General features: G+C 33.6%; 1 protein-coding gene across 1 annotated transcript in view; it reads left to right on the top strand.

Moving 5' to 3' along the window:
- LOC118201720 (ribosomal protein S6 kinase 2 alpha-like) overlaps positions 1-25,316 on the top strand; it is a 151,731-nt gene that overhangs the window by 102,080 nt on the left and 24,335 nt on the right. The window contains exons 17-18 of the mRNA XM_085820615.1: positions 962-1,079; positions 10,418-10,555. Coding sequence (XP_085676741.1) covers positions 962-1,079; positions 10,418-10,555 — 256 coding nt within the window. The remainder of the gene's footprint in view (positions 1-961; positions 1,080-10,417; positions 10,556-25,316) is intronic.

The following is a 25,316-nucleotide window of genomic DNA, read 5'->3' as shown; positions in this document are numbered from 1 at the left end:
TCTATTTTCTTATTAAATTCTTCAGAATCTGGTTTAAATATAAAGCCAGAAAATTCACGTAATCTTTTCCGGTTATTTCGATCTCCGTCAGTATTAAAAATAAGCTTATGCAAACTTTTGATTTCAGAACTTGTACTATTCTTTAAAGCTGCTTCCAATTCTGGAATTTCTACTAACTTCATATTGGAAAGAAAGTTTTGTACTCACCCGACAGATGATCGTCATCAATAAGAGTAATCCATTTTTTATACGAGTAATCCAATAAATCGAATAACTTGTAAGAATAGTCCACTCAGTTAGTTCAAAGCACAGTTCTACTACTCGCACACTTTCGTTCGAGGCTGGTAGATTGGTCGCCAAATGTTTTTGTAGAATTCTCCTTAAACTCAGAGCATGAGAGCACAGATATTTTTAAATTGGTTTATTTAATAGAAAGAAATAAAAATAAGAAAAAGTAAATTTAAGTAAAGATGAAGTTAACGGTATGCAGGATTAACATAATGATGCACAGACAGTCCTTTACACAAAGTTCCTCCGGCGTTGATAGGATATAGTAATTCCAGCTAGTTTTAAATAGTATGATCATCTAAAGTCATCACAGCTGAAGGTGAGAATTAAAATGAGGAATCAGCTCCATAAACTCTTGAAGACGAGTGAGCCGTCTGCTCACGTTCTCCTTCCGTTCTCGACTACGTCTGTCGACTGTCTCTTGCTGTCTGGGATGATTCTTACTGCGCTGGGCGATGCTGATGACATCATCTGGTACTCTAATTCAGCATCGGAAGGTGATTGATTCCCACATAAATTCTTTAGAGTATTATTTTTTAACTGTTATTTTGCCTATTATGCTTTCTGTGAGTGGATTTTAAAATGCGTAAATTTCGTACTTATTCAGAAAATTGATACTGTTAATTCCTGTAATTGTTTCATGAAAATTAAAATTGTTTCTATTATATTATAGGTACACTCCATTTGCCACTGGGCCAAAAGATGATATTGGTAGGATTTTAAAGAAAATAGAAGCTGGAGATTTTAATATGAATTCTGGGAATTGGATTAATATATCCAGTATTGCAAAAGTAAGCATTAATATAACTTTTTTCCCCCTCCAGGTTTAACAATGATCATATGAATAACTCAAATAGAGAAAAGATGCAATGCTGTTTATTTTCAAAATTATAATTCAAAGCATCTGTTTACGTGAATACAGATGCTTGTGCTGTTTGCAGATAGATTGTTGACAAAATTTCTAAAAGCAGGAATAAAATGTTTATTTGTATTTAATAACCTTCCAAAAGATACATTCTGTGAGCAAAAAAGTGCTCAAATGAAAATAAGCTAGTGCAAATCCTAAAGTAATAGCTGTTGGTGTAAAATTTTTTTTTCACTCTATAATTTAAATAATGAATTTTGAATATAGCTGCTGTTCTTTTGTATCATAATCCAAAACTTTTCATATCTTATTTAAATTAAAATATTCAGTGGATTATTTAGGGTTGATTGAATTTTTCATGTAGAATCATCAAACTGTGCATCAGTACATATGAAAATTCGCCAAATAGTTGCTGAGTTCTGTCATAAATATCATTAAATCCCTAACCAAGAGATCTGATTCAAATGCCAACATAAACAACACTATTGACCATGAAGTATGCAGAATTTGAAACACCAATACTTTTGACATTTAAAAAATACATATATGATTTTAGTTTTCTTAAGCCATGTCTATTAAACTTCTGTTGACCAGAAGCATTATCAGTAATAAAAACAGTTGATTAACCATGTATATTTTGTGTGTTACATGTATTATGTTTGTATTTATATACATGAAACCATTTTGAAAAAAAAATTAAAAATTGCAATATTCATGAAGGGAAAATTAATCTATATTAGTATATTGTATAAATAAATTTTGTAAATTTGTCCTTTGTGTGCAACATGAATAGTATGCATACTAATTATGTATCAACCAAAAATAATTATTATGCTTATTACTAATATTAAAAATTTTAAATAAAAGAATAACATGAAATCTTATAGTTGTAGAGGGTTGATTATGGTCCAGATATAGCAGAGATTCAAGATTTTTTACACTTTCAATTCCAGTTTTTCTGTATTTATGAAATTCAGACTCATTATTTCTCTTAACTCTAATTTTAGAGAAAATATAACACTCAGATATTATAATAAATTTTATTTTTAGACCATAAACTGTATAAAGACTCTGCTTATAGACTGTATAAAGCTCATTAAGGCTGCTTGGTGCACCAACTTCAGTTTTGCCCAGTGCACAATTTTTGGTGAACTTACAGTTTTGTGCACCAAAGATTTTGTTGCCGAATTGTTTGCAATTAAAAATAGAGTTTGTATGCATAGCTGGCCTTTTTTTTATAAAGGAGCATGGGTTCAAGAAACCATTTAGAGCCCTAAATTTTTTGTAAAGTAAAATAAAAATTACAAACATGAACATATATTACTAATGCATGTTTATTTTATGCGTGATTTTGTTTTTGCTAATATATTAATTATTTCAAAAAAATTAAATTTTTTTGCAATTTCTTTTTTAATGCTTAATACAGCAAATGCATTTAAGCGTTCTGCGCACATGCTTGAACAAACTTTATTCTTTATTAATTTTAATTTGCTGAAAAAGTGCTCAGCATTTTCTACAGTAACTGGCAATGTAAAAAAAAATTAACACAGTTAATACATTTAGGAATAAGTCATAATTACTATTCAGTGTATACTGCAATATGATTTGGGCATTATTTACATCCGTTTCATTCAAAATCAAATCTCGTAGCAAACAAAGTTCCTGGATTAGGTTTTCATGTACATCTTTGAAGTTTTATAACATTTTTCTCCTTCATGTTTTTCTAAAGTCTTTATATCAGTGATTAATTTGAAATCAGAAATAATATTTGGTATACTTTTAAATCTATCTTCTATTTTTACAATAACAGTATTACCGTATTTGACGGCATATAAGATGCACCCTTATTTAGACGGCCACACACAAGGAAAAAACGTTTCAATAGCATGGTTTCTTTTAGTTCTCACGTTTCGTAAAAGCCAAATGAACAATTATTGAATGCAATTACCTTCACGTATAAGACACAGGTAACTTTTTTGAGACCAAATTTAGGAAAAAAAGTGTGTCTTATATGCCGTCAAATACGGTACAGTTTAAAAAAATAGCATATAAATTCCTGAGTTTTCTCTAAAATATGTTAATTATTTCTCTTAAATTTTGGAGTTCAGTTTTCATTTTATTGACTAAATTTAAAGCCGAGTCAAGAATAATTGTTTTTGCTTGAAATAGTTGATAGTGCTAATTATAGACAGTGTTGCAAAACATACTATTAAACATGAAATAAATGGCATTTCTTGTATTAAATCCGATAGACTTTTAGCTTCAGGTACTGCTGTATTATCGTTATTTACATCAATAAATGCTTTTGGGGCATTACAAATATGTTCAAATTGTGTATGCACTGCTTTAACAGAATCAATTTTGGCTTCCCAACAAGTGTTGTATAATGGTTTAAGAGTAATGTTTAAATGCTTTTGTAGAATTTCTCATATTTTTTTAAATGCAGAAAATAAGCAATATAAATTTTGCAATATTCCCCCTAAAAAATTTTACAATATATACTGCGAGAAGCAGTATCAGAAATTAATAAATTAAAAAAGTGTGATAGGCAAGGCACATCAATTGCATGGGAATTATTTGAAACTCTTTGTAGAATAGTGAATTAAGTCCAGTTGGTACACCAACTTCAATGTCCTTTTGCCCAGTGGGACCAAAAGTTAACTTCCAGTTTTGTGCACCAAAAATTTTACATTATTCTAGATTGTACACCTTTATATTTACTTTCTACAATTAATAAAATCTAAATCAAGCTCACTTAATCTTTTCAAAAGAATTTTTGGTAATACTTTTCAGTCACATCAGCTACTTCAATAAACCCTATAAATGAATCATTTATAGTCAATCTTTTCTCTTCAAAATGTATATACCTAATAATGATTGAAAGTTTTTCCTTATGGGAAGTATCAGGAGTACAATCCATTTGGATACTACAGTATGTGGCCAGGGCCAGATCGAATAGATGCGGGGTCTGATTGGATATTTTTTTTTCGGAGCCCTCTCTATATATTAAATATTGAAATAAAATTCAAATTCAGTATATATATAAATACGAGGGTTGGAACTTTAATAATGGCAACACAGCTGAAAAAACGCTACACAACTAAACCAAAGAATATCGCGTATACCACACGTCAACTATATACCTACCTTATCTCTCAGCAAAAAGACTCGTCCTGCCTACGTCACACGCATGCAGAGTGACACGAAGAATGAATCCTTGTATTAGCTTGCGGTCTAAAGTAAGTGTTGTCAGGATGTTTCCAAAACAAGAGCAACGATGTTGGATAAAAATTGAATGTGCCAGAGGTCGTACAGCACGACAGTGTCATCAAGGGCTTCAAGAGGCTTGCGGGGCATCTGCATTGCCTTACAGAACCGTATCAAGATGGGTGAAAGCATTCAATGAAGGACGCCAAAACGTTGCAGACATGCTGCGGCCAGGTCGTCCGAGTGTCAGCGATGCAGACGTGCAAGCTGTTGCCGCACTAATGGACAGTGATCGTCGCCAAACGATTCATCAGCTGGCCGGACAAACAGGATTAGCGCATACGACTGTGCTGCACATTCTGAAGGAATGCCTGTCCATGAGAAAAATTTCTTCACGATGGGTTCCACATCAATTGACGGAAATGCAGAAATGGCTACGATACGATGCTGCCTGAACCCACCTGGAGTGCTATGAGCACGAAGGAGATGCTTTTTTATGCCGTATCATTACGCTGGATGAGACTTGGGCCCGATCGTACCAGCCAGAACTGAAACGTCAATCAAACGAATGGCGTCATCACGGGTCACCACGACGTTTGAAATTTCGTCAGAACCCCAGCAATGTGAATGTTATGGTGATTCTCATATACGACTGTGATGTTGTCATCCTAACGCATACCGTTCCCCCACAGCAGACCCTTCACTGCGCAGTCTTATTGCTCATTTTTGCAGCACAAAATCCGACCAGCTTTGAGAAAAAAACGGCGACACTTTCTGCAGAACGCTCCTCTCATTTTGCATGACAATGCTCGGTCACATGCAGCACAAGCTGTGACTGATTTGCTCAAGCGATGGGGCTGGGAAGTGCTTTACCATCCACCATACTCCCCAGATCTAAGCCCTTGTGACTATGACTTAATTCCTAAGATGAAGGAACGACTTCGTGGCACTTGCTTCCAAACTGTTCCTGAGATTCTTGCGCCAGTAGACCGGTCCATTCAAACTATCAACAAAACAGGCACTGCTACAGGTATTCTGCAACTTCCACATCGTTGGAAACGGGTTGTACACAATGCTGGCGACTATATTGAAGGACTGTAAAACATGGTGACATGAATCACTTTTGTATTCCTTGTAAATAAATAGTTGCCACTATTAAAGTTCCAACCCTCGTATATCAAATGTCGTGGATGATCAGACAGGTAACTTCTACATAAATTAAAAAATAAAAGTGTTCAAAATACAAAAACAGTTATTGAATATAAATTTACATCACCAAATATGAATACATGAATTTACATATTTCCAAGTTTTTGTTCTGTAAATTCTTCTAAAAATGTTTGAAAATCTAATTTCCTTGCGTCTTCACTTTCAATCGACATAATTGCTAAACTATTTAATCTATCCTGATTCAGTGTCGATCTCATAGTTTTTTTTATTAATTTCAGCCTGGAAAATGATCTTTCTACAGAAGCAACATTTATTGGAATTGTTAAGAATATTTGTAAAGCAATAAAAATTTGAAAAGGCCATTGCTCTATCATTATCTGATAAAAATTTGAAAATTTTAAACAGATTTTTCAAAAAATTCTGAAGGAAAAATAGATTTTAGAGCTTCACCTAACATTTTTCTGTCTATATCAGCTTATTTCACCTTTGGTACATCATTTTCTGTTAACTTAGAATCTGTTAGAGAACTTTCTAATTTAGCTGTATGTTTTTGAAGTACTTCTTTTCCCATATTTTGAAATTTTCCCAGAAACCCAAATAATTCGTTATGATTTTTTAATTGTTCAAAACGATCTTTTAGTGATTCTGTAACTTTATCTAAAACAACATTAAAAAACAATATCTTGTATGCATTTATCGGGTCTTCAATAGGTTCATCATCACCTTCATAATTGAAATGTTTCTTTCTTTTCTGAAGCCTTTTATTTCAAAATTCTGTTGATACTTCCAAATCTTCTGCAAGAGTTTTTGCCTGAACTAAAACTTGTTCGAATCCAGTATTTCTGTAGTTGCTTAACCATTTTAAAAGTTTTTCAAATGAACAAAGTGCAATGGATACGTCTACAGATTTACTTTGAAGTTCCTTGCTAACATAATTGACTTGGAACAGTCAATCGTACCAAAAAACCAGTGATACTTAATTTCCTTAATTTTGCTCTTAATTTCTTTTTTAGACTACCACTTTTATATTTTCTTCCCACCTCTCTTTCTTGTTTCAGTGGATTCGACATCTAATGATAAAATTATAGGTTAGGTATCCATTTTTAATCACATAATATAATTAAATTTTTAATTTTAGAAATAATTGTTTTTTAATAAAGATTATGTAATATAATTAGTACTTACCTTATTCAACACTTAGTAATTGTAGTCACAAAATACAACTCTAGTAATTATAATGATTAGAAGAATAGCGAACTACAAATGCAAGACACAATTGATATTTGATACTAGCTATACATCCACCACTGGCTGGTACGGTTGTGCAATTAGTTGCGCATGCATATACCTGCATAGTAGTTTAGGTACGAAAGTAGTTTACGTACGTAGTGCAAAATATCTCTAATATAGGACTATCCCGATTAAATTCAATACATTTGATATGAACTTTTACGGGTATCGGTTTTCTATATTATAAAGTATATATTATATATTAATAAGCACATTAATAAATCTCATCCAGTAATGCAAACTTAAAATTAATATATTTTTAATTATTTGAATAATTCATAATTTATCCATTATCATCAAAAGTAATTCGCTTTAAATTTCGAAATTACTTTTTGTTCATTTTAATGGTAACTCAGGGCTCTTTCAAATGCAGGATCCGATTAAGCCCAATCGCCCTTTGTCCGGCCCTGTATGTTGCTGCTTTTATAGTGTCTTTAATTTTGTTTTGTCTTTAGTTTTGTTTCATTTCTTAATGCAGAAATAATTTATTCTTGTGATATATGTGCTAAATGATGCACAGTTCTATTTTTCGATTTTTTTATTCTGGCTATATGGTCAATTAATGCAGAAAAGTGTATTTACTTAACAATTTTATTAAACTTAAAAAATTTCCATTATTAAGGGGTTCCTGTTATTTCATGTGTTCCTCAAAGTGGAATATTTTTACATGCTAAAAAGAGAATCACATCTACAATTCTTTGAAACAGTAACTTAAGTTGATCTGTTTTCTGATTTACATTAACTTGATTTGTTTTATCAATAGTCGAACACAAGTTTAGTCATTTTAGTAATTCTTTCCCATACTTGCCAACCTATGACACTCAAAAATCAGGAGATTTTTTTAAGAAATCAGGAGATTTTTCACAATGTTAAAAAGACTTTTTAAATGATAAAAATATAGTTTTTAATAATGAATTAACTTTAAATAGTAACTAATTCTTAAATGCAAGCAACAAAAAAATACCTTACACATAAAAAACATTTTTATTACTTGCATCGTTTAAGGAAAAAAAAAAAAGACACTTTAGTTTTCGTACAAATGTTATAAACAGTGGCAAATTTTGCTTTCTTTAAGAAAAAAACTTCATAATTTTGTTCACAGCAATTGCCACGTAGGCCTGTTTTCGCTAATAAAAGTTTTTCGAATGTGTCATCACTAATATTAGATCTAAATTTAGTCCTCGTTTTTGCAACACTGAGAATCCTCTCACACTCTGCATTACTATAGGGAACTGTCAAGATGGTAACACAATTCTAGACAGTTCACTATATTTTACAGTTCCATCAGCACCTTTCACTTTTCCAATTAAACTCCACTGGGTGTCAATCCTAGCTGATTTTATAACTTCATCCAAGTTTTCTAATTGTAAACAGCTGTTATGCAGCTGTTACAATTAGAAAACTTGAATGAAGACTTGGATGGATTGTTTCAATTTTTCCTTCCTTTTAGAACTCCTTTCAAGATAATAATAAATATCAACGATGTGTTCATCCACATTTATGGGTAAAGAAGCCGCCCCTTTTTCAGCTGCTAAATTTAAGAGGTGACAGGTGCACCTCATAATCTGAATTTTCCTTTTCTTAAGATGCCTGCAACACCAGTCTTCCAAGCCTACCAATACTGGTGCATTATCGGCACCAAGTGCTAAGCAATTATCCAGAGGGCCTGCATTTTCTTTTAAAGTTTTAATAATTAGCTGTGCTATATTAAAGCCTGTCAAATGTCCTTCTAAAGTAGGAACATAAAGTAAACTGCACTCAATTTCTGAAGACTCTAGATCAAAAAAAAGAAACAATTGGATACAGTTTTGAATCGGTATTATTACTTCCATCCGTAGAGAGGCAGAAAGGAGCTGTTTTAATGCTATCAATAACTGAAGATTTATTTTTCAAACCCATTTCTTTAACAATTGATCCTGTTTTGATTCTTGGACCTTGAGTATTTTTTAGCGATTTCACTATCGGGAAACATTTTTCTAAATAAAGCTGCAGCGTGATCCGATGCATTCAGTGGCAGGATGTGCTCCAGTAAAAAGGCAGAGAACAGACATTCTGCATTAATAACTTTTTGGTCCTTTGTTTCCGAAGAAAAATTTAATTTTCCGTTTTTTTAAAAACAACTCATGTTATCCTTGTGTTTTTGCGTACCTACATGTTTGAGAACATCCGCCCTTCCACCATGTGAAATCGAAAAATCGCAACGACGGGTGGTACACATTGCAAATTTATTACATTTCTTTGAGGAAATAATGGAATGAAAGTCAACTGTGTACGATTTTTGAAACGTACACGAGTATTTCACTTTCTCGCAGACGTAGCAAAAGATGATAATTTCTAAAACTATTTCCCTAAGGCACGTGTACTCGCACAACTCTGCACAAAATGAAAGAAATAACTAAAGCACGTCCAAATAACAACTTACTTTGTCCTCATTGGCTAATATATGCCAGCTGACACGCAGTGGAGCTCGAAGCCCATTGGAGAACTGGAGAACGACGTTTCTGGATACGTATAATGCTGTCACTCACAAAGCAGAAGCTATCTGATTAGCAAGGTTTTGTTTTAGATATAATGTAGAATAATTCAATTGCTTTCAGACATCCAAAAGCACTTTGTTTTTATTCATATAACAAAGTATTAAGCCAAGTTTCATAAAAGTCGTGAGAAATTTTAAGAATAAGAAAAAGTCGGGAGAAATATATCGTAAATCGGGTTGGCGGGAGAGCGGTCGAAAAGCGGGAGTCTCCCGCTTAAATCGGGAGAGTTGGCAACTCTACTTTCCAAACAATAAACAAATTAAAGGGAAAAATAGAATGCTCATGATATTGAATCTTTTGGAAAAAAGTATACAATTTAAAATTTTTTTATTTAGAGTGTTCTTTTAGTCGTTTTCATATTTTTGAATAATTTTACTTCATGCAACATTCTTCCATTAATTGCTTTCATCTGTTTCATTTCTGGAATACTTGTTTAACATTAGTCTGATTTTAACTATATATAAATTATATATCTTTGAGTGGGGCCTTTTAAGCTTCTAATGAAGTTGATTAAATCTGAAACTTTCTAATAATGGTTTCTATGTAAATTACTTAATGATTTGTTGACTAACAATCTATACATTCTATCAAAAAGCATTTTTTAATCAAATATGTGAAATTTTTTATAACATTTTATTTCTTCATGTAATTGATGCATATTATAAGGTTTTTAAATTTCTAACAGTATTATTGCATGCGGTATGCAACAGTTTAAAAAATTACAATGATCATAATAAATATCAAATATTATATTTCTTCAATTTTTTCCAGTGTATGGGCTTCTAAAAAGCTATAAATTGCCAGTTTTAAAATAAAATATTTTTTCTTGTGTTAATACACACCTTCCCAAAACTTATTTTTATATGGAGACTCATTTTTGGAAAAATTTTTATGAATAACATTTTCAGCTTGTGTGGCATGTGATACATGAATGACTGATTGTTAGCAATTATAATGCAGCTTTGTGATGATTGTTTAAAGATTATTATAAAACTGTTTTTGTGAACCGAGTCATTGTTGTTTAATATTTTTTAATTTCATATTAATATAACTGTTACAGGATTTAGTAGGGAAGATGTTGGATGTAAATCCTAAAAGGAGATGTCGATCATCTGATGTTTTGCAACACATGTTCATTCGGGCTAGACGTTTCCTGCCCGAATCGAAATTAAAATTCAAAGATATTCAAGCTGTAAAAGTAAGTATTACATCTAAAACAATTATCTAGATTCCAATGTACTAATAATAGAGTTTGAAATATATGTCGCCTGTAAATATGTATTAAAAAATAAAAAATAAATAAAGAAGGGAGAGAGATTTGTGCTATGCAAAAGCATCCGTTAAAACTGTATGCTTCATGTTAAATTTAAAAGCATTTAATGGGCAGAAGTAATCACAGGTAACAGTATACGGAATTGTTAAAGTAAAAAATGCAGTTGCAGGAAGTACACTGTATTTTAAGATCGAGCATTTTCCAATTATATAAATGTGTAGAAGGTTAACCAGAATTTTCCTTTATAATATGGGAAAGTATGTGTTAATCATTTAGGAAGTCAATATATATTATTGAGGTGATTTTCTAAATAGTTTTGGGCCAAAAAATGTGCAATTTATATTTATTTGCAGTTATGCTTGTTAAAAAAAATAAGATATGTGTGCCAATCACAATATTTACTTAATGTTAATTGGCAACAATAGTGTTGTTGTCGTCTTATCCTTATCTGGTATGCATTGCTGTGGTTGCTTGTTCAAAATATTCCCAATAATTTGATTGTTCAACCTGGACTATGTCATTTCTTTACCCACAAATAATTTAAATTCTAACACGTTATCAGCCCGACGCTCTCAAAATAAATGCCATAAGGATCCAGGATTGAAGATCGCTAAACGAAATAAATAATTTTTTTATGGTGAATTTAGCTCTATATGTACTTGAAGAATGACATCTGAAGATTATAAAATGCCGAAACTAAATGGCGACAATTATCACACATGGTGTATCCGTTCGCGTGGCACGCTGGTGTGGAAGAGATGTTGGGAAGCAGTGGAACCCGGATATAGAATTGAAATGAATGAAGCAGACAGGAAAAAGAATGATGAAGCTCTTACCCTATTATTCCTCTATTCTAGTTGAAGATACATTTCTAGATGATATCGAAGATTGTGTTAGAGCCAGAGACGCCTGGAACTGTTTAAAAGAAATGCACACAAAATTTGGTTTGCTTCACTTACTGTTGCATCAGGTTCTTCTATTTACAATAAAATTAATGTAAAATTCCTTACCTGCTGCATCTTCAGTGTTCTCAACACCAGGCTTCTAATAATCACGTTTTCCAGTAAGAGTTTCTATTACAATTAGCAGGCCATCTTGTCTTTTAATTATTTATTCAAAGAAAATGCTAATATACACTATTTACAAGGTAAGTGATAATTATTTTAAGACAGTACATTTTTAACTCTGAGTCTTTACGCTCCTCAAAGCGGTTCCAATCTCGACTGCTTCTCGGAACTTAATTACAGCAAAAAGTAAAGGAAGAGATGCCCGCCACCTAGTGGCAAGAATGTGACATCCTCCCACCTTTTGATTTTACCTCGATAAAATGGGAAAATCAAAACAAAATTTATCAATAATCAAACAAAAATTCAACTTTCACAAATATGAAAAGTAACTAATGCTCTAAAATTAATACTTACAAAGAAGGATTACACATCTAAACATTTTCTGCATTACATTCCTACCACATCCAGATAACATGTTCCAATTGACTACTGTTAGGACAATTAAATTTCTAAAATACTGAAAAGAAACAAAAATTAGTATAGCAATTTAAAAATATGTAATAGGTTTTACAGTTTTACGTCCATATCTAGTTTGATAGTTCATATCACTGTCACACTTATCGGCAGAGTTTTTTCTGTTCATGGTGAAGTCACTAAACAAGTTAGGTCTATCAAGTTCGAGAGGATAAATACGTTTCACAGGTCTTAGGAGTTCACCCGTTGCAGTTTTCACTTTGACAACACGTACTTCGTTGTCTTTCCCAGGATATAGTTCTACAACACGACCTATTGGCCAATCTATTCTCTTCTTGTTGTCGCTGCCGACAAACACCAAGTCATTTTTGTTGATAGTCCGAGTAGATCGTTTAGATGGTTTTTGCACTAGGATAGCTAAATATTCATCACGAAATCTTTTGCGAAAATGTTCTCTTACGTTCTGCAAGAACTTGTATCTTTTTGTCAGATTGATGGTATCCAGGTAGTCTAAGTCTGGTACTCCGATGTCGTGCACATTTTGTAGAAACATTGAAGGAGTTAGTGCCGTAAGATCATTTGGATCTTCTGAAAGGTACGTAAGGGGTCTTGAGTTGATTACTGATTCGATATCACAAAGTATAGTCAACATTTCCTCATAAGAGACACAGGACTTGCCGAGAACATTTCTCAACATCTTCTTCACTGTTTGTACCAACCTCTCTCACCAACCACCCCACCATGAAGCAGTTGGGGGATTAAACTTCCACTGTATTCTCATACTAGTTGAATGACATTCTATTTCTTTCCAATCTATCGATCTTAACAGATTTTCAGTTCCAACGAAATTAGTACCATTGTCGCTGTAAATAATATTTGGACGACCTCTTCTGGCAATAAATCTCCTTAATCCCAAGATGAACGCATTTGTTGATAAACTTTCTATCAGTTCAAGATGTATCGCGCGATAGACCGCGCAAGTAAAGAGCAAGATCCATGCCTTTTTTCCTTTTCGTAAATAAAGAAAACCGGCTACATCGACTCCGGTCACTTCAAACACCAGAGCATCTCTAACTCGATCTTCAGGAAGAGGTGCTGGAACAGTCTCTATATTCTTTGCGCTATATCTACTACAGCGAACACACTTCATAAGAACTTTACGTACTGTTTTTCTTCCTCTCAGGACCCAGAATTTCTGTCGAATATTGGCTAGTACGAATTGCACACCAGCGTGGGATAGTCGCAAATGGTAATCTAAAATTAACCTATGAACTAAGTCATAATTTGAGGGCAATACAATTGGACAGAGAAAATTTTCTTCTTCCACTCTTCTAGTAATCTTGGTCTTTAACCGAATAAGGCCATCTGAGTCAAAAAAGGTACAAAGGTTGCTAACTTTAAGTTCTTTGCCAAATGCTTCTATTTGTATTATCTTGCATATTTTCTTTTCTACAGTTTCTATTTCAGGGACCGTGAGTTCTCCTGATTGTTTAGAATCTGGTCTTCTGCAGTTGTTGATAAATCTGCATATCCAAGCAGTTATTCTTAACATTTTATGGTAAGATGAATATTTCTCAAAAAAATGTTCTACCCTTTGCATATTTAGTGCAGAAATGACTGATTTCCTTTTTTCTGAATTTACTATTTCCATATCCGGTATTTCCCTTTGTCTAGGCCATTCTTCCTGATTTTTCTTCAGCCAGTCGGGGCCCTCCCACCATCTAACTACTAAAAGTTGTTTAGCGGTGCAACCTCTTGATGGGAGGTCAGCTGGATTTTTTGTTCCAGCAATATGTTTCCACGTTTTTGGATCCGTCAGTTTCCTAATCTCCCTGACTCTGTTTTCCACAAAGACAACCCAGACAATCTCTTCCCTTTGAATCCATGTCAAAACTGTTGTAGAATCCGTCCAAAAATGCGTTTCCATATTTTGCCATTGCAAACCATTTAAAACAGAAGAGCATAGTGTGGCACCTATCGTGGCAGCTATCAATTCCAGACGAGGGATCGTAATAGATTTTACGGGAGCTACTCTAGACTTCGATGCCAACAGATGAACTTCAACTCCAGAATTCGTCACAGTTCTCAAGAAAACTGCAGCAGCATACGCATTACTACTGGCATCACAGAATGTGTGAATGCTGCAGAACTTCCTATTGTCCTTGCTGGAATGTATCCAACGTAGGAGGGATATTTCTTTTAAGAGAAAAAGGCTTTTATACCAATTCACAAAATTTTGTTTTGTACTCTCGTCAACTTCAGTATCCCAAGAAATTCCTGTTTTCCATAGGTTCTGCAACAATATTTTAGGATACAAGAGAACAGGATTCACAATACCAATAGGATCAAATATTTTGTGTGTTACAGCGAGAATTGTTCTCTTCGTTATTATGCCCATTTCAAAATATTCTAGCCAATTCAGATTCAAAGTTAAATTATCTTTCTGAGAGTTCCATAACACACCCAATACGGGTGAAATAGTTTCATGTTTCAAGTTATCTCCGTTATGTAACCAACCTCGAAGATTAAACTTTTCTTCATACATTATTTCTCGAGATTTTTCTATAAACTGGATCATCTCGGATTCTTTGTCAAAACTGGCAACAACGTTATCTACGTAGAAGCTACGCAAGAGTTTAGCTATTATCTCCGTATCATATGAAGAATTTTTCATGTACTTTTGTAGATGGAATTCTATAACAGCTGCCAAAAGGAAAGGACTACTCTTAACCCCAAATACTACCCTAGTATGACGAAATATTTTCGTTTTCCTTTCTTCCACATCATTCCACCAGAAAAACCGAAGCCAGTCTCTATCTTGAGGCCTTACACTGATCTGTAAGAAAGCCTTTTCAATGTCTGCTATAGCAGCAAACTTGCCTTCCCGAAATCTCAACAAAAGAGATGGAATTAGTTCTATCAAATTTGGTCCACACTCCAAACACTGATTTAGAGAAGGAGACGATTGTTTCCTCGCAGACGCATCAAACACCGGTCGAATTGGTGTTGAGCTATTTTCTTTGATCACCGGTCTATGCGGTAAATAATGTCCATAGTCAACCGCAATATTTTCTTTAACTTCTTCGATCACTCCTAAGTTACACCAGTCATTAAAAACTGCATTGTATGAAGAAAATAAATTTTGAGATAAAAGTTTCTGGGTGGTAGATTGTAGACGTTTCAACGCTAAATCCTTGTGGGTGGAGAGTGGTACATGATTCTCCGCCCACGGAAGTGCGACTTCATAACGCCCTTCTTCGTTTAGAGATACAGAATTTTCGAATTGCAATTTTGCTTGCAAATCCCTTTCCTCTCTAGCCTTTTTTGTAACTGGATCTGTTATTCCGATAACATCAAGCCTCCACAGTTCTGACAGCGTGGCATCAGAAATATGTAAAGATAACGAAAGCGTGGAAAAGGAATTTTCTATTTCATAATTGTCAGTGTTCGCTTTCCCCATGACTGTCCACCCAAGTCTTGTACTTACAGCAACTAATCTTCCCCAAGGAAGAACTTCGATTTTACCTGTAAATAAATTTGCAGCAACATCTGCCCCTAACAACAAATGAATCTCTTGGGGGTTCTCCTGGAATAATCTGCAATTTCCATTTTCAAAAACATCACTGACGTAAATTCCTCTTCTTCTAAGTTCCCCAATCCAGTGTATATTTTTGATTTTAGGGACCGAAGAACATATTTTTCTTTCATCCAATACATTGATTTCGCAATTATACCGTTTATCTACGCTACCCAATTTTATTCTATAACGTTTATGTTTTTCCGAAACTTCTATGCCACCGAAAAGTCCGTGGGTTACACTTTGTTCACCTAAGCTTCTTAATTGTAACCTTTCTGCTGCATACCTGCTTATGTATGAGTTTTGACTTCCGGTGTCAATTATCGCTCGAACAAATTGGTTATTCCCTCTTCCATATATGCGAACAATTAAAGTTTGCAAATATACTTCTGAACATCCTGCTTGATTTGAAAGTACTTTATTTTCTATCTGTTCGTCTTTTTTAATTTCCGAAACCTCGACAGAAGGATTTTGTTTATTACACATAATAGTTGCATGTTGTTTTTTACAAATAGAACAAGTTATTTTTGTTCTGTAGTTTTGAGCCAAATGGTGTAATTTTAGGCATTTATAGCAAGCACATTTTCTTTTTAAAATGTCCCTTTTTTCTTGTAATGATAAGCCGGAAACGAAACTACAGTCATAAGTCTTGTGAAATTGATTACAGAAGATGCAGTTCATATTTTCTTCTCTGCATTCGGATTTTGTAAACAAATCTGTAGCGGTCGGAATCTTTGGTTTATTACGTCTATTTGAGAGACCATATGCGCTTTTCGTTGCAGGGGGGGAAGAAGACTGTCGCCGATCGGATACTTTTTGCTGTTGCGAAAGCGTTGACCTTGTGCGTTCGCGGGATGAAAGTTCTGCGTGTAAAAATGACATTAAATCTTTTATGTTATAATCGGTGCCAACATTTTGTGTTCTATGAAATTCAAGCGTTAATTCTGAAGGCAATAACTTCAAAATCATCGGACACAGCAAAGCGCTGTAAGATTCCGATACAACATCTAACGCTTCGAGACATCTAATCTGCGTTTGTACTTTATCATACAAGTTACGAAATGTTTTTATGTCATTCGCATTTTTTAACGATTCAATATTCAGCAAATTATTCATGTGCGCATTAATAAGAATGTCTCTCCTTCCAAAACGGTCGTGTAAGATTTGAATTGCTGAATCATAATGTTTTGGCGATAACGGAAATCCTTGAACGCAGCTAGCAGCTGTTCCTCCTAAATATGCTTTCAGGTAATTAAATTTGTCTACTTTGTTCAATGATTTGTTATTATGTATTGAGGACTCAAAACTATTCCAAAAAGTAAGCCATTGACTACTGTTCCCATAAAATACGGGAATCGAAAGTTTTGGTAATTTAACATTAGGTGTATCTTTTATATTTTGCTGTGTGTTCGGTGCATTTAAGTCATGATTAAGTTCCTTAATCCGTTTCTTAAGCCTGAATTTCCATAACGTTATCTTCTCGCGATATTGTTCTGTAATTTCGAATTCATTTTTGAATTCATCTACACTCAGAATTGGTTCAACTTCCACATCGGCATTAGATAGCGTTTCGGTTTTAGCATTAAGCTGTTCTAACAATTCTTCGAGCTCATTAATACTACCTTCAGATTTATTTAATTCACTTTCGATTTTCTTAAATAGTTTTGTAACGCCAGTTCTTAAGATACGATACTTCTTTTCTTTTTTAATTTATCTACTTCAGCCATTGTCTTTCTTAGATTCAAACATTTACACAAAAAATATACGTCTCATGAAAAACAAATATTTAACTCTTACTTAGAAAACAAAATTATTCTTTTGCTGAATACTTCAAGAACAAGTATTAAAATCTTCAATTTTAATATTCAGCTTTTGAATTCACTTTATTAGAACTTTTCAAAAAACCTGGCGTCCCTGTTCGGGCGCCATAAAAAATGTTGCATCAGGTTCTTCTATTTACAATAAAATTAATGTAAAATTCCTTACCTGCTGCATCTTCAGTGTTCTCGACGCCAGGCTTCTAATAATCACGTTTTCAGTAAGAGTTTCTATTACTGCTAACAAGCCATCTTGTCTTTTAATTATTTATTGAAATAAAAAGCTAATATACACTATTTACAAGGTAGGTGATAACTATTTTAAGACAGTACATTTTTAGTTCTGAGTCTTTACGCTCCTCTGAGCGGTTCCAATCTCTACTGCTTCTCGGAACTTAATTACAGCAAAAAGTAAAGGAAGAGATGCCCGCCACCTAGTGGCAAGAATGTGACACTTACTGCAACTTATGAGAGAATTCTTTAACATAAATATGAAACCAAATGAGTCTGTCCAATCCTACCTAGGAAGATCAATGGACTTGCATAGAAAATTAGCTAATGGTGGATATGCATTTACAGATAGAGAAGTGGCCCTAGTGATGTTATTAGGACTACCTAGAAGTTATGAATCGCTCATCCTAAGTTTGGGAAAAGACGAAACAAACCTGACAACTACGATTTTGAAACCAAGGCTACTTGTAGAAGAGAAACGTATAGTTAGAAATTAGAGTTCAGCCAAAGTGTATATGAAGAACAAGCTCTTCACACTAAAAGTTTTGCCTTCAGACAGAAGAAGCCTGCATTTGGAAAACCCGTGAAGAAGTATGCAGCTAAAAGGCTAAATGAAGAAGAAATATTAAATGCTTCAGCTGTGGCCAATGGGGGCACATCTCTAAAAATTGTGAAGAAGCCAAATCAGAACCAAAACAGTGCCAAAACTGCAGTGGACCTCAAGACAAACATTGCATTTCTGGCAAACGAAGAAAAATCAAGGAAAAGTAATCTGTGGATTTTAGACAGTGGAGCTACAGAACACATGACCTCTGATAATAGAAAATTCTCAGACCATAAGAAGTACACATCTGAAGTTGAAGTTGCTAATTCAGAAAGAATAAAGGTCACTGGAATTGGAAATATTTTATTTTCTGTTGCAGAAGAAGATGGAGAAAAAAAGTCACTATTGAAAATGTCCTATATGTTCCAGAACTAGGAGGAAATCTTATCCATTGGTAGAATTGACGAAATAGACTTAAAAGTAGAATTTGCTGAAGGATGTAGACACTCTCCTATCTGGTGAGAAAAAGGAAGACTGTACATAATCGAAGAAAAGATGACAACTGCCTACGTTACAAAAACTAAAAGTGCTGACTTGTTGCATCGTAGACTTGGTCATCCACACTCTTATACAACAAAAAATATTATCCCCATTGGCAGAAACCTGAAATCAACAGTATTAGTAAATGCACCTTTCCAAGTCTGTATCCAGGGGAAAATGAAAAAGAAGAAATTTCCAAAGGCCACTAGTACAAAAGCTAAAGACATCCTAGAAGTTATACATTCAGATGTTGGTAAAATTTCTCCCCCTTCCTTTGGAGGCTCAAATTACTTTGTGACTTTCGCGAATGAATTTTCTCACTATACCACGGCATTCTCTATGAAAGCCAAAAGTGAAGTACTGGAAAAATTTGAAGAGTACTGTTGCACGGTAGAAAATCTCCAAAACAGAAAAATCAAATTCCTGAGAAATGACAAAGGTAGGGAATATATAAGTGAAAAGTTTGACAAGTACCTCGCTGCGCATGGGATTCAAAGACAACGAACTGTATCTGACACACCCCAACAAAATGCTCTGATAGAAAGACTGAACCAAACATTGATAAACACGACAAGATGCTTACTTATAGAGTCCGGAGCAGATCACAGGTTTTGGGCTGAAGCATTGGCCACTGCGGCCTATCTCCACAAAAAGCGCCCATCTATGGCAATTGATGGCAATATTCCAGAGGAAAGGTGGTCGGGATCTAGAAGTGAAACAGACCACCTCACTCGGACCACTTAGAGTTTTCAGATGCAGAGCCTGGAGCCATGTTCACTCACATTCAAGAGGAAGCAAGCTTGATCCTAAAGCTACAGAATGTGTTTTTGTAGCCCATAACTCCTTTAGGATAGCCCAACTCCTGATAGTTGGAAACATGACAGAGATAAATGAGTTCAAGGAAAGCATCAAGAAGACCTATGTCCTGCAAGCCAGATCTTATCCATGCAAATATGCAAAGAAGAAAACGGATCATACACACTAGATCAGATCGTTTATGTGTCAGAGATCCTAGAAATATTTAAAATTACTGAAGCAAAATGTGCATCCATGCCATTGGACCCCAGCATAAAATATAAGAATTTAGATGAACAGCAGTGGGATGAAATCAAAGAAAACAGCAAGGAAATTCCTTACAGACAAGCTATAGGAAGTCTCTTTTATCTAACTTGTGGTACTCGTCCAGACATGGCTTATTCTTCCACCTACATGAGCCAATTTAATGAAAAACCCACTGAAGAACACCGGAGAGGTGTGAAGCACATTCTAAGATACCTAAAGGAAACACAACACAGAAAATTGAGATTCCAGAAGACAGGTGAGCCACTTCAAGTCTACTCAAATGCCGACTGGGGAGGTGACAGAACTGACCGTAAATCTTATAGTGGTTATATAATGCTACTCGCAGGTGCTCCAATCTCATGGTCGAGCAAGAAGCAACCCGCAACAGCTTTATCGTTGACAGAAGCAAAGTATGTGGCAATGTGTCACACTGCCAAGGAAATCCTATGGATTAAAAATTTAATGGAAGAAATCTGCAATGAATTAGCTGTTTCACCTCAAAAAGTGCTAGTCGACAACCAGGGAGCAATATTCCTAGTCAAGAACCATGTTACTTCTGAAAGAAGTAAGCACATCAATATTAAATTTCATTTTCTGATAGACCTAGTGAAAGAAAAAGTGATTGCATTTGATCATTTGCCATCCAGTGACAATCTCGCTGATCTCCTAATTAAGCAGACCTCGGAAAAACTTTTACGTGTCATGAACTATGCCAGGACTTGCACGTAAAAATGATCTCCTTCGAAGTTTGTGACTAAACATAAACCATTATGGTTGTAACTATGTAGAAACTTGACTTAAAACTCCAGAAAGAAGCCTAGATCCTAATTTTTCTTAATTATTTCTATGTAAACATTGTGTTTCCTAGTATAACTTAATATGTGTTCATTTAATGATACAATTCATAAGTAGAATTCAATAGTGCTTAAGCATGTAATAGCAGCTACATTGTTTTTTGTAAGTGTGTACAACCACAGCGTGATTAATTTTTTATGGAAGTATGTAAATATCTTACAGATAGTGTGATTGGCAAGGGGGTGTGTTAAAAAAATATGTACAACTCTAATATACGCCTAAATTTCACCAAATGTGGCGATATGTGTTCTGTGCTGGTTTTTGGTGCTATTGCGTGTTCTATGGCAACCCTGTTGACATTGAAAAATCTTTTGCTGGAGCTCGTTGGTTCGCCTCTGTGTCTGAGAAGATGGGAGGGAAAGATAAAATGGTAGTTGTTGAATTGAAGTTCGGCAAAAGGAAATATGATTGTGGCTATCCTGTTGAGGGGTAGTGGGTATTTGGAAGTGTGGAAAGAGGGTCTGGGAGATTATTTTTAATAGCAGTACATGATAGAAGTAGGGATTTGTGATTTTATTTATTTGTGAACCATAGTATAAATTTTCTGGATAGTGTGTCTGGCTGTCGTGTAAATACGATAGTGATTACGTGGCAGCATGTTAAAGGCGGTATGAAATTTATATTTCTGCTATTCGAAAACGCATTAATTCATGGTAAGTGCATTTTATTTTATCCTTGTTCTTATTTTGTAGAATGTTATGTTCATTGGTTCTTTAGTATGAATTTCTGTCGTTATTGTTGTTTTTTTAAATTGTTTGAAATTTACTTTAGTTTATTTTGTTGTTTAGTGTCTAGATTGTACAATTCGTAGATGTTTAAGTTGAAACAGAACGCTGTGTACGTGGTATTATTTGAAATTTATTGTTGTTATGTTATTTTATTAAAGTGAGGAGTGCGTAGATCGTAGATTCCTTCCTTGCCTAAATTGTGCAATTCGTAGAATTTTTTTTAAGTTAAAACAGAACGCTGTGTACATGGTATTATTTGAAATTTATTGTTGTTATGTTATTTTATTAAAGCGAGAAGTGCATAGATCGTAGATTCCTTCCTTGCCTAAATTGTGCAATTCGTAGAATTTTTTAAAAGTTTAAACAGGATGCTGTGTACATGGTATTCTTTGAAATTTATTGTTGTTATGTTAATTCATTAAAGCGAGGTGTGCATAGTTTGTAGATTCGTTCGTTGCCTACATTGTGCAATTCGTAGATGTTTTTTTAAGTTAAAACATGTCGCTGTGTACATGGATTCTTGTCAAATATTTTTGGTTAGAAACTTTACGTTTTTGCTATCTAAATTTTTTGTTTTTGTTTTGAATTTTTAGCTAAATTGTGTGTTCAAAACGTAATTTTTGCATGTGCGAAAAACGGGTTTTTGGAGACATTTTAGGTTAAAAGTTCAAAATGTAGACAAAAAATTTAGATAGTAATATGGCAGCGTGAAGTTTCTCGCCAAAATTATTTGGCGAGAAATTTGGCGACTTGAGGGCGCATATCAGAGTAGTTCCAAAAAATAATAAGATATGCGTGCCAATTGCAATATTTACTTAATGTTAATTGGCAGCAGTAGTGTTGTTGTTGCGTTGTCCTTATCTGGTATGCATTGCTGTGGTTGCTTGTTTTCATGTAACCAAAATATTCCCAATATATTTGACTGTTCAACCTGGACTATGTCATTTCCTTACCCACAAATAATTTAAATTCTAACAGTGCTTGGGTGAAATTTTATTACCAGGACAAAGTATATGTTATATTATTGCCAGTATCTTTCACAAATCTTTGTTTTGATTTGGTATGTGTATTTTTATCACTTATATATGCATTCATTTTGAAATACAGTACAAAGTCCGTAATCCGAACTCGTCGGGACTTCGACGATTCCGGATTAAGGGTTTTTCCGGATTATAGATCATCAATTTAAATCTGGTAAGATGGCATGCAAAAATTATACAATTAAAAATATGAAACCATAATTTATGAAATAAAGAGCAATTATAATGTAAAGGGTATCAAAATTTATAAAAAAAGCTTAATATTTATTTATTTACTTTATTAAACATTTCTTTCAATGTAAGTTGTTTAAGTTGCTTCGTTTTTTTTTTTGTGTTTTCTCTTTAATTCTATAAACAGACATAATTTCTTGTTCAGTTACAAAGTTCCACTGTTCAAGTACTGTAATTGCTGTGTCAAGAATACTGACTAACCTGTCAATCAAAATTATTTTGTTTTCAATAACCTCTTTGTCACTTTCTTCACTATCGGAAGCGGTATTTTCTGGATTTGGAACTATACTACGGATTTCACCGTCCGTTAATTGATTGATGATTGGGGCATTGTCGCAATGAAAAACTTCCGTTATATCATCTTCATTTATTACCACTTCTCCACATTTCTTTGCAAAATCCAATAACTGGAAAATTTTGCCTTTAGTTTGCATTGTCCGAAAACCTTCAAATTCACAGCTATCATCTTCATCGTTCTCATAATGAAATGTGGTAGCTGGCCATAAATTATACCAAACTGTTTTTACGTATCTGGAGCTAAGAATATGTATCTTCCCAATGTGCATGTGTATGCGTAAACGTGCATTAACGTGCATGCATAAAGCATACGATAAAGTAAGTTTGTGACTTTGAGGTCTGAATTATAGATCATTTCGGATTACAGACTTTGTACTGTATTTGTAAAGTTTATATTGTGACAGGCCTTGAAATACCTATTTTAAAGTAACAGGCCTATAGCTGTTTGCATGGTCAACAGTCTAAAGCTATTAAAAAGAAAAAAATATTACTCCTTCTGTGTCATAAAAATAGCAGTGGTTGATGAATTTAATTTGTCCCATAATAAGTTGCATAAGCATAAATATAGTGTTAAAAATATAGGTTCGTGGTCACCAAGATATCAAGAATAAATGTAAAAATCTTACCTTTTCAAAGGATTTTTTAATCCAAAGAAACCAGGATTATTTTTTTAACTGAAAGCAACAGACTTATTGCACAAAAGGGGGGAAGGCACTTCTATAATAACATATTTTGACTTCACAGATTACCAACTAATTATATACACAAACATATTTTGACTTCAATACACAGATTACTAACTAATTATATACACAGCACACAAAAGAAAAGTTATGGGTTACATCATTCTTATGTCCATTACAAGTTGTATAAAATAAAAGTTCTGGTTCCGTGGTAACACACATGTGCAAATCACATGATGTGAATCATTTGGCAAGAGCTTCAATGCCGAGAGTTTCAACATATAGAACACAACATTCAAAAAGCTAGATTAAGCTAAACAATAAATTTAAATATTACTCATATTTGCATGTTCAGACAGTTTCTGGATTTTTCATTAATTTCATTACTCATTTTTGAACTCTTAGGTGGAATCCCATAGCTGTGAAACTTTGCTTTCCCTGTATATGTGAACTTAAAATTATTAAAGCCATTGTTCTTCATTGCTTCTAGTATATGACAAAAATGTATTATGCAATATTTTGAGAGGAATGTTACCAAAGACTTTGCTTACTGCTTCTTTGGTGCTTCTTCTGCTAAGAGTTTTGTTTTTTCAAAGAATTGACATTAGTGTAAGCTTCGCTTTGAAGATTATTTTTGGGAGCATTTTTCCAAATTCTTGATACAATCATTCTGTTGCACTTAAATTATTTTATAGCTAACAGAATTTCATCTTTCTGCAACTTATCATTTTTCTTTTGATACATTAAGAACTGGACAATTGCAACTCTATCTTTCCTTGAAAACTCATTTTTTCATCTTACTTTTATTATGGCTTGATATTTAACTAAAATATAACAATTGGTTTCAATCAGTGGATGAAATTAAAAACATAGTTAAACTTCATAATAATTGGGGTAATCTAAAAACTGGCAGAAGTATCAAAACAAATGACAGATTTCATGGAACGGTGATTTTAATTGAAGGCTTTGCAATTTTACCCTACGACATAACTTGCATTAGCCAGTTATTCCTGTTTAAATATTCATCTGCTACTATTGTTATGAGATGGAGGGAATATGATTTTAAAAGAGTGCAGTTAGTGTAATTGTGGGATACAGCTAGTAATTCATAAAAACATACAGAAAAGTGTTTTTTGCTTTTAAATTGCTTAGTTTGTTTTTAATTTCATCCACTGATTGAAACCAATTGTTATATTTTAGTTAAATATCAAGCCATAATAAAAGTAAGATGAAAAAATGAGTTTTCAAGGATAGGCAGGTTAAATTTGAAAGAAGAATGTCTAATTCCTCCAAATGATGACACACTGGCATGTACAAGATAAAAATATTGGTACTTCCTTGCGATAGCGGCCCCTGAGATTGAATCTCTAATAAACAGAGATATCTCGCCATATGATCTTATTTTAGTATTGTGTTTCATTTTTGATAAGATTTTATTGAATTAGAATCAGTTCTTATAAAAATAATCCTCCCTTTTTTGTGAATATAAGTTTTTAATTAATAAATACAGTGGTGGATGCTATATAATTTTTTCAAAAAAGATGTCTTTTACCTGACAAATGAGTATGCAAAAATAGCTTAACAGGAAATTATATGTTAA

The sequence above is a fragment of the Stegodyphus dumicola genome, chromosome 7 (genome assembly GCF_044657685.1).
Source record: "Stegodyphus dumicola isolate Sdum_Otavi_A_Nest chromosome 7, ASM4465768v1".
In the NCBI taxonomy this organism is placed as follows: Eukaryota; Metazoa; Arthropoda; class Arachnida; order Araneae; family Eresidae; genus Stegodyphus; species Stegodyphus dumicola.
This window is presented reverse-complemented; position numbering and strand designations above follow the sequence as displayed.